We start from the raw sequence: 11,386 nt of genomic DNA, 5'->3' as shown, positions 1-11,386 counted from the left end.
TCTCAGCACCTGCAACTAATTTACTATGCTTTAGGAGTTGGAATGGGGTGGCAGTATCACTGATAACCCCCACCCATTAAAAAAAAAAAAAAAAAAACCTAGAGACTTTCAATGGCCATGTAGCTGCCACCTGTAACCAAGTGCAGGTTGAATAGGTGGATGCCTGCAGGCTTCCCAAAGTTGTTTGATTCCTTCATATTAAAGTGTATCTTTCTTTGGGTGCTTTGGAAATTTTGTTTCCAGTCTTGGGCGATATCTTTCTGGAAATTGAGGAAGTTCTTCATGATCATCCTAATAAATTTTATATCTCTGGCATAGCACAAATGTCTACTATTACTTTTGTTTATTTCTGGTAATTCATTAAATGTGCTTCATAACTCTCAATGTTGGCATTTTAAGAAAAACTGGGAACATCAGTAAAACTGAAAAGGGTAGCACTATAGACAAATATTTCCTGCTTTTGCTCGTTTTGCAGTTTTAAGAAAACTAAATGGCCTTGCATATAGGATGGTCCAGCATATCAGCATACTTGCAAGTAGACTTTCTCTGATCTGTCCTCCCAAAAAATGACTTAAGATAGGTTGGGAAAATACTGAGCATGACCCAAGGACCAAATATGACAAAACACATAAACTAATCCATATGACATGATCTGCTTATGGAAAAAAAATGTGTAACATAATAATGTCATTCTTTATTGAACTAACATTTATTAAATAATGATCTATTATGTGTCCTGTATTTTATTGTCTCTGCTGAAAATGAGCTGACCATCTGGCAGGTGAGGAAGATACAAGCACAATACCCATTCATTCCTTCATACAGTTAACAATTATTTATTTAATGCCAGTTGCTATATTATAAATAAAAACACACAGTAAGTGTGTTACTACCAGCATTAGTAAAGTGCTGTGGGACCATAAAGCTGAGAACAATTCATACTGTTGCCATAGGGATGAAGTGGAAAACATAGTCAAAGACAAAGTTACTTGAGTTGGTCATCAAAGGGATGTGGAGAAGAAGGTATGGAAGAGAGACTAGACGGTGGGTTTTGTCACCAACTGAGCATGGGAGCAGAGCAGAAGGAGGGAATTTGAGATGGAAATCCTGTGTTCTGCTCTAGACATGCCAAGTTTGAGACACCAGTGGCATCTCTAAATGGAGTTAGGATAGTTGTTCCAGAGAGGAAGAAAATTTATGCGGATAGGTACAGAAGTCTGTGTAAACTTTCTTCTTAAGGACTTTTGGAGGGCCGAGTTGCATGCACATGGCATGAAATTCCATGGGGCATAGTGGAAATTGGCTGCTGGGGTGATTAGAAGCTGAACAGAAATCCCAAAGGTTAAAATTTTCTAATAAGACATTGAATTTCCAGCCCAACCAGAGTGGGAAAAGCTCACTGAGCACCTCACACATTCAACTGATACTCCAGAAAGGCTGCACCAAAAGAATAAGCATCACAACCTGGAGTGAGGAACACACCAAATTATACCCACCCTATCAGAGTCCAAAACCAAGCCTGAGATAATAAAGAGATGCTGTCAGTGACTTCCGGTCAGAACAAAACTGGAAACTCAAAGCTCTGTAAGATAATCCAAGATTTCCTAAAACATATCCTCCAAAATGAAGAGCATATAATAAAAAATTATCAGACATGTGAAGAAGCAGGAAAATGTCATCCATAACCAAGAAAAAAAGCAGCCAATAAAAATAGTTCCCGAGATACACAGACATTGGAATTAGTAAACAGGATCTGCAAACAGTTGTTATAAATAGTTTCATGAATTTAAAGGAAAAGATTAAGAAGATGTGAAAGAAAAATGGTGGAAAACATAAGTGATCTCACCAGAAAAAGTGAAATTTTAAACTTTTATTTTTTTAAATAATAAACTATACTACAAGACTATAGTAATTAAAACAGCTTGGTATTGGCACAAGAACAGAGATATAGACCAATGGAACAGAACTGAGAACCCAGATATAAAACCATCCTCATATAGCCTTCTGATCTTTGACAAAGCAGACAAAAATATACACTGGGGAAAAGAATCCTTATTCAATAAATAGTGCTGAGAAAACTGGATAGCCATATGTAGAAGACCGAAACAGGATCTGCCCCTCTCACCTCTCACAAAAATCAACTCATGTTGGATAACAGACTTAAACTTAAGGCATGAAACTAGAAGAATTCTAGAAGATGTTAGAAAAACTCGTACAGACATCATCCTAGGGAAAGAATTTATGAAGAAGACCCCAAAGGCAATCACAGCAGCAACAAAAATAAACAAATGGGACCTGATCAAATTAAAAAGCTTCTGCACAGCCAAGGAAACAATCCATAGAGTGAATAGACAACCTACAGAATGGAAGAAAATATTTGCATGCTACACATCCGATAAAGCGCTGATAACTAGACTCTATATAGAACTCAGGAAAATCAGCAAGAAAAACATCAAACAACTCCTTTAAAAAAAAGTGGGCAAAGGACATGAACAGAAACTTTTCAAAAGAAGACAAACTAATGGCCAAAAAACATGAAAAAATGCTCAACATCTCTAATCCGTAGGGAAACGCAAATCAAAACCACAGTGAGATATCACTTAACTCCAGTGAGAATGGCTTTTATCAAAACTGATCCACACTAAGGTGCTCACATTGTAGTAACACTCACTGGGTGCTGGTCGTGGGTGTGGCTGGGGGGGTAAAGTCACAACTAATGGATGCAGTGCGCACTATATGAGGGAAGGGCACACTTGTAGCCCTGGCTTGGGTGAGGCAAAGGCAATATATGTAACCAAAATGTTTGTACCCCCATAATATTCTGAAATAAAAATAAAAACATAAAAAAAGTAAAAAGAATCACGTATCCAAACAGAAGCCTCTATTAAGCCGAGTGGACATACTTTTAGCAAACATTTATTAAGGACCTCTCATATTATATTATATTGTATCCAATGTGCTGGGGCCAAGAAGACAAATAAGATACACTTGTCTTAAAGGGGACATTATCAAAAAAAGCAAGAAACACAAAAATGCATACACATTTTAAAAGCAACATGACAAGTGCTATAGGGGAGGTATGTGCAAAGCGCTTGGAAAGAGGCCCCATCTCAACATGAGGCAGTTGAGTGACACTTCAGCTGAGTCTTGACATGTGAGTTTATCCAGGAAAAGGGTGGCAACAGAGCATTGGAAAGAGTACCTACGAAGCTTAGGGGATGGCTGGAGGCGGGATTTGTGAGAAAGAGCATCAGGGAAAGGAACCTAGAAAAATAAATTGGCGCCACATTAAGGAAGGTCATGTCTGCCAAAGTAGGAAGTTTGGACTTCGTAAGTGGAGAGGAACAAAAAATAGGCCTGTATTTTAGAAAAAATACAGCAGCGGTAAGTGGATGTTCTGAGATAAGAGCATATTAAGTGACTCTATAATTATCGAATAAAATAACCATATCTTTTTATCATGGCCTTTCATGGCAGCTATTTCCCTCTATTCACAATGTTCCTTTCTTCTGAGGATGATATGCTATAGAAATAAATTCTGGGCTATTTCCATATTCTAAGATGGGAACTATAGCTGTAGATCACTATACAACACTCCGTAATTAATTAAGACCAAAATAAGTAGCCATATCTTCTGTATATATACAATAATAACCAACATTTTACAATTAGAAATTAGCTCAAGACAAAATGAAATATTTCTTATTTTACCTGCAATTACGTTGCTGCTTTTTAATTAACTGGAACCTATGATGGACAACCAGGACACAGGTACTCTTCAAAGATATTTTTCTTTTGACTCATTAGGTTACTGTGAAATCATGATTTTCTTTCAGAGATTTGTGATTTTCGAATGTGTTTTTTAATCCTTGAACTCAGATTTAGGGAGAAAACATAAGTTTATTCTGGATCATAAAATTTTTAACTTTGGCGGATTAGTGGGTTTTTTTCCCCTATAAGAGCCTTAAAGATTATAGAGGCAATTTTCTCTGTGCACCTTTGGAAATGAAATGTATATCACAGTTAAAACCAAGCAAAGTGAAATAGGTTATGCTTCATAGAAGTGAAATTCAAGACAGAATCCAAAAGAGATACATCTCAAGTTCCTGTCTGCCAGGTTCTGCACCAGAGACTTCATCCAATGGCATTACAGATTTGGAACCTACATTACAGAATTTTATTTCCCAAGTTCCAGTATTTTTGATTTTCATGGAATTCATAAATAAACAAATATATAAACAAGCAAAAACAGATCTCAGATGAAAAGACTTCTGTGGCTTTCTTACTCCTCTTCAGAGAGTTTCCCAAGAGAGTAAAAGATTATAATTTAGAAATTATATTTCCCTTCTATTAGAAACGCAGGTAAAAAATAGTATAATTGATCTAAAAATAAGACATTGGAAATGTGCAGAAGGTAAACTTAAGAAGTCAAAGATCATGACTCCAGATCTTGATAACCAATTTATATTTTGGCCTACAGGACACGACTTATTCCCATTAGATATGTAAAGTGACTTTTTCATTTGTATACAGGGAAATGTGGTGAACACACACACACACACTTTAAACCCCGCACATACCTCCCTCTTCTACCACCTAAGCACATGCTCTAAGATCACAAAAAGCATTGCAAGGTTGCTAATCACACTGACCATTTTCATGGTGGTGGCATTAAATGTCATTTAATGAGTTGTAAAATTAATTTTAAGAAAACAGACAAGCAATGCACCGAATCAAAATCTATGGGAATATCATTTTTTCTTATTTGTAACAAGTTGTATCTATAATTACTGATTGGCCAAATTTTCTCTTTCTTTTCTTTTTTTTTTTTTTTTTTTTTTTTTTTTTTTTGAGACAGAGTGTCACTCTGTTGCCCGGGCTAGAGTGAGTGCCGTGGCGTCAGCCTAGCTCACAGCAACCTCAAACTCCTGGGCTCAGGCAATCCTTCTGCCTCAGCCTCCCGAGTTGCTGGGACTACAGGCATGTGCCATCATGCCCGGCTAATTTTTTTCTATATATATTTTTAGCTGTCCATATAGTTTCTTTCTATTTTTTTTAGTAGAGACGGGGTCTCGCTCTTGCTCAGGCTGGTCTCGAACTCCTGAGCTCACACAATCCGCCCGCCTCGGCCTCCCAAGTGCTAGGATTACAGGCGTGAGCCACCGAGCCCGGCCTCTTTCTTTTCTTATTCTACCAAAAGGATGATGCTTTCTATGACTATTTTCTGGATTAAATATTTTACCTTACTGACACATGGAAATGGTATAAGTCCTGATTTAGTAACCCTAAGTTATCCCTCTTTTATGAGGCATAAAACTCTTCCTCAGTAAATAAACAACTCTAATGAAATGTTTATATGAAAACTGGCACCAACAGTGATAAAGGAAACATCCGGTGCAGTCTGTAAATACCCATTTGGGAGGCTATATAAAAGTCTCAGGAAGGAAAGACAGTTTTGGAGTCACGGCAACTGGGGTTTTGCAGCCAGTTTCTGTCCCTCTCTTCTGAAAGGATGACTTCTGACTGCTCCCCTACGCCCTGCTCTCCTGAGTCCTGTGCCAGGGCTCCCTGCTGTGCACCTGCTTCAACCTGTTCCACAGAAACCACTTGTCTCCCCAGCGCCTCTGCCGCATCCAGGTGCGAGACCCCCAGCTTCCTATGCAGGTCTCGCCTGCTGCCCGGCTGCCTCGCACCATGCTACCTCGCTGGGAGTTGTAATAGCGCGGGCTTGGTGGGGACCTGTGCCTGGTGTGAGGATGGGGTGTTCACTAGCAATGAGAAGGAGACCATGCAGTTCCTGAATGACAGACTCGCCAACTACTTGGACAAGGTGCGCAGCCTGGAGGAGACCAACGCAGAGCTGGAATGCAGGATCCGAGAGCAATGCGAACAGGGTATCCCACTGGTGTGCCCTGACTTCCAGTGTTACTTCGACACCATTGAAGATCTCCAACAAAAGGTTCGGTGTCTCGTTCCCCTAACGCTCCATCATCCCAATCTATGTGATCTGCCTTCTCTTTATGCTAGAAGAGGCTATTCTGTGGAAGGAAACCAAGGGAAAGGGGAATTCCAAGAGCTAATGTGACAGAGGAAACCTCAGCACCAGCCTCAGAGCTGCCCCTAATTACTGAGTAACCATAATAAACTCACGTACCTGTAGACTTTGCAGCTAGAGAATGGGGAAAAACTATGTCATATCTAAAATCACTTCTGAACATTTATATTATTTTTTGCACAGATCTTGAAATATCATCTTTTTGATCATAAAATTTCACCTGGTACTCATTTTCTTCTCTCCCTGATGAATGTTTATGATTATGGATGGCAATACAGTCATAATACAAACTACTTATAGAGAAAACTTTAATGGTGTTCAACTGCCAAGGAGCATTGCAAAATATCTTAGGTCATTAAAAAGGTAGACATTTTTATTTCTCTATTTTGTTTCTAAATTGGCACTGCTTGTTTTCTTCATGAAGTGGCATGGTTAGTAAGAAAAGCAGGCTGAAAACAATGTTATACTTTCTCATAAAGACTTTCAAAAAACTTTCAAAGGATTCAACAGCTAATGGCATAGCTGTTAAATAGATACTTAGGTTTCTCTCAAAGAACCATTTATTAATATTGCATGACTTCCTTCCCAGATCTTGTGCAAGAAGGCAGAGAATTCTAGACTTGCTGTACAGCTTGACAACTGCAAACTGGCCACTGATGACTTTAGGTCAAAGTAAGTTTAATTTGAATTTGAAAATAATTTATCGTTGTCTGGTTTCTCTCTCTCTCCCTGCTCCCCACAAATTTCTCTATATAATATTTTTAAAGTGAAGAATGTTTTAAAAGCTTGAATTGGTCATTATTTGGGATGTAAAGGGAATGGCGCATGGCTTCCCTGAGCCTCTGTCAATCATCCGCGTAGCCCCCACACTTTGCACAGCGTCCAGCAGAGTAAGCGTTGGCTTTATGTCTTTTGCTGCGAAAGGTACGACAGTGAGCTGTCCCTTCGCCAGCTGTTAGAGGCCGACATCAGCGGCCTGCGTGGGATCCTGGACGAGCTGACCCTGTGCAAATCCGACCTGGAGGCCCACGTGGAGGCTCTGAAGGAAGATCTCCTTTGCCTGAAGAAAAACCATGAAGAGGTAAGGAAGGGGGCAACACCGCTGAAGGACTCTGAGAGTAAGAACGGTAAACTGACAGATTTTGATGTTTATGTAAATCGAACTTGGACAGATGTTGCTTAAGCTGGAACACAACTACTTGAGGCCCTATTACTATTCAGCTTGATGGTCCCAGTGTGTCTCTGCATGTAGATGTGAATTAGTCCCTGGTGAGTGCCAGAGGAAGGAACCAAAAACCCTTTGACTGCTGTTGCTTTTGTGGGGGAGGCGAGTGACCCTGCAAATGGCTTTCCTTGGAGGCTTCATGCCGCCCCTGACTCCCGGCTACAAGATGTGAAAGCTGGGCAGATGAGCTTTCAAATACAATATTTGACCAGCTTTTTAAATATTCTGCATTTATGGAAGTGATTGGTTATGTCACATTGATGAAGCTGGAAAATGAAAAGCTGGATGGTGTATAATAAGGTATATTTTCTCTTTGAACATTTGTTGATGAAAATAATAGCTAACATTTAATGAGACCTTACTATGCACCTGGGCTTTTATAAGTTCCTTACGTATATTGACTCTTCTATATTTCATAATAAATTTCTGGAAAAGGTACAATTATTATGCCTATTTGGCATATGAAGAAACTGAGACCTGTATAAGTGGTGAAAGGAGATCCAGCCAAGGCCATCTGAGTCAAAATCCCACATTCTTATCCACTGTTCCAGAAAAGCAGAAATGAGATACCATTTCTCGGTGTCAGATGGATTTGTTTCCCTCCACCACACTGTGACATTCTTTACTCCATCTCCACTTTCAGGAGGTCAACTCACTTCATGGACAGCTTGGTGACCGACTCAGTGTGGAGCTGGACACTGCCCCCACCATCGACCTCACCCGGGTGCTGGATGAGATGCGCTGTCAGTACGAAACAGTGCTCACCAACAACCGCAGAGACGCGGAAGAATGGTTTGCTGTTCAGGTCAGCACCTGGAGCGACAAACTGTCAGGCTTCCAGACTTCTGCCTGGTGTGACTTCTCTGACAGTGCCTGTGTTTCAGATAGACGAGCTCAAGCAGCAGCAGCTGTCCAGCGCAGAGCAGCTGCAGGGCTGCCAGACGGAGATCTTGGAGCTGAAACGCACAGCCAATGCTCTGGAAATCGAGCTCCAGGCACAGCAAAGCCTGGTGCGTAAGGCAAAGGCGGTTACAGTTGTGTCCCTGATAAGTCAGTCCCTGAGCTGCTACGTCCTCTTACGTTTGCTCGCCTTTCCCAAGCACTGCCATCTAGCCAGCTAGAAGCAGGAGAGACAGGTGTACAGCTTGCATCGCGTTGCCCCCCTAGGTTGTCTAACCTTCCCTCCTGGGCTTCAGCACCCTCCTGCAGTGCCCCCCAGAGTCAGGGAGAGAGGGAAAGGCTGGGGCAGAGCAAGAGCGGGACCCCTGAGCCAAAGGCACTTAAGCATTTCAACGGGCTTTAATTCTCTTTTGATTCAGATCAATGTTCCAAGTTCACCATGGTATTCAAAACAAAGAATAGGTATCAAACTTTTCAGCCTACAGCTATCCTAAAGTTTCCCAAGATCCACACCTCAACCTGACCCTTCATTGCACCCAACCCCACCCAAGCAATGAGAATACCATGCATTCAAGATTACATTAACCAGTTCTAGTTAAGCACCATGGTGTGCATTACATGAGGTCCTGCACCAAATACCTAGATAAATAGTAGCTGAGCATTCATCTTGTGAGGGGCACCATGCTGATTTAAGCCTCACAATAACCGGTAATACAGGGTAAACACCTTTACCCCATTACACAGATGAGGAAAACTGAGACTCAGATTAACTAACTTGCAAGGGATCATGCAATTCTAAGAGGCAAAAGTGGAAGCTGAATCCAGGTCATTCAATCCCAAAGCCTCTTCTCTCTTTTAAAAAAAATTATTTATTTTTACTGATACATAATATTTTTACATATTTATGGGGTACACATGATATTTTGTTGCATGCGTAGAATGTGTTATGATCAAGTCAGGGTATTTAAGGCAGCCATCACCTTGGGTGTGTATCATTTCTCTGTGTTGGGAACATTTCAAATCCTTTCTTACAGCTACTTGAAATATACAATACATTGTTGTTCACTATGGTCACCCTACTCTGCTATCAAACATCAGAACTTTTTCCTTCTATCTAACTGTATGTTTGCACCCATTAACCAACCTCTCTTCCTCCTGCCACCCACCCACGCCTCCCAGCCTCTGGTATCCAGAGCTCTTCTCTTAACCACACTACAACACTCCTCCTCACCAGGAGCCCAAACTCAGTGTTTCCTCCAAAATGCTGTTGATTGTCCTTAAGCTACACAAACATGTCACAGGTTGCAGTAGTCATAGGTGGTAGTAAAAATAGCTGACATTTATACAACCCTTAAAATTTTTCCAGGCACTGTTCTAAGTGATTTACACTATTAACTCATTTAATTTTCACAACCTTCCTACGAGATAGGCACTTTGCACTCCCCACTTTATACAGAATAAAACTGAGGTTCAGAGAAGCTAAGTAATTTCCTCAAGGTAACACAGCTAGAAAAAGGTAGAGCAAGGATTTGAAAACAGGCAATCTGGCCCAGTGGTCCTTTGGACACTGTTTTCCTCTTGCAGACAGAATCTCTAGAATGCACTGCGGCGGAAACCGAGGCCCAGTACAGCTCCCAGCTGGCCCAGATTCAGTGCCTAATCGATAACGTGGAGAACCAGCTGGCCGAGATCCGCTGCGACCTGGAGCGGCAGAACCAGGAGTACCAGGTGCTGCTGGACGTGAAGGCCCGGCTGGAGTGCGAGATCAACACGTACCGGGGGCTGCTGGACAGTGAGGACAGCAGGTGAGTTTCACAGCTGCTCAGGAAACCCCCTAGAATCACAGACAGGCTGATGCAGGAGAATCCTGTGTCCCCAAGGCCTGGCCAAGGTCAAACCTCCCTAATGTGTTAAGGGATCTTCTTAAAAAGAGAGATGAAGGGTGGCTGAGGCTGAGCACGTGACAATAGAAATGCTCTAAGACATTCTGAAGTTCTAAAGCAGAATAATTACCAGGTATAACATTCCATGCCAGGCATCTCCCTTTGCTCCTTTTTCCACCAAAGGGAAATCTGGAGCAGCCTTAAGATAACATTTGCAAAACACAGAAAATATGTAAAATATTATTTAACTGCCACTACTGCAGTGAATATGACGTGACAATTCTGGTTCCAGAGATGAAATAGGCTTCAGTCGTATGCTATTCTGCAAAGAGTTGTCTTCAGAACATAATTTGTAGGGCAAATTTTGAAATGGTTTTGCTGAGTGACATTTGATCATGATTCCCTTCTTAAGCTTAGTTTACAATTGATTTTCCCAGGCTTCCCTGTAACCCATGTTCTACAACATGCACGTCAAGCAACACTTGCGAGCCATGCTCAGCCTATGTCATTTGCACAGTTGAAAATTGCTGTTCGTGACTGTTAATCACCAGCACAGCAGATGGAGGATTCAAAGCCAGCAGTGTCCTGGAAAGGAGATGGGGGTTCAACCAGGGACGTGCAAACTGGAGAGACAAGTCTAGAGGCTTTCACGTCCTCCAGGCACCCTCGGCCTATCTCCACTTTATCATTTCTCTCTTTCCAGTTCATTTATGGCGTTCTGGGAGCCCATAAAGCATTCTTGCTAATCTCCAAATAAAATGTATTTCATTCTTCCAGCATGGGAAATATAGCTTTGTGGCTTATTACTGCTGATATAATATTCATTTGATGACTATAGTTTGAATTTGCATAGACCATTCTAAAAATGTTTCTTAACTCCTCAGACACAAATAAATGAATTAATCCATGAAAATGCCTTATATCATGTGAGATAGTTGTATGTATCTTTCAGAGAAGAAACAGGAATATAATTGTATTTATTTCATTTTTAATTATAAAAGTACTAGGTGCTCCTTTTTTAAATTTGTCTCATTAAAGGGAAAAAAAAATCACTGATAATTCTATCCACCAACCATCCATTGTTAATACTTTGGAGAACATTCTTCCAGTTTTTTCTCTTATGATAGGTTTTTCCACATAGTTATGATCATACTTATATATGCATACAGTTGTGCAATATTTTATCTTCATTTGTGTCATCTAAGCATTTACAATTCTAATAAAAACATAGGTCTGTCCTGTGGCCATCATTTTAGTGGTTGCATCCTATACCATAGGGTACATTGGTCAGTTATTGGATGGTTAGATTATAAGAATAATTAC

At 40.7% G+C, this 11,386-nt stretch overlaps 1 protein-coding gene across 1 annotated transcript; it reads left to right on the top strand.

The window, feature by feature from the left end:
* Positions 1-5,508: 5,508 nt before the first annotated feature.
* On the top strand, positions 5,509-10,894 carry KRT40 (keratin 40). The gene is made up of 7 exons (XM_045526461.1): positions 5,509-5,959; positions 6,645-6,727; positions 6,980-7,136; positions 7,924-8,085; positions 8,165-8,290; positions 9,765-9,985; positions 10,501-10,894. Exons 1-7 carry the CDS (start codon positions 5,513-5,515, stop codon positions 10,598-10,600), a joined length of 1,296 nt encoding a protein of 431 aa, XP_045382417.1. The 5' UTR covers positions 5,509-5,512; the 3' UTR covers positions 10,601-10,894.
* The last annotated feature ends 492 nt before the right edge of the window (positions 10,895-11,386 follow it).

This window comes from Lemur catta, chromosome 15, assembly GCF_020740605.2.
Source record: "Lemur catta isolate mLemCat1 chromosome 15, mLemCat1.pri, whole genome shotgun sequence".
Lineage (NCBI taxonomy): Eukaryota > Metazoa > Chordata > Mammalia > Primates > Lemuridae > Lemur > Lemur catta.
This window is presented reverse-complemented; position numbering and strand designations above follow the sequence as displayed.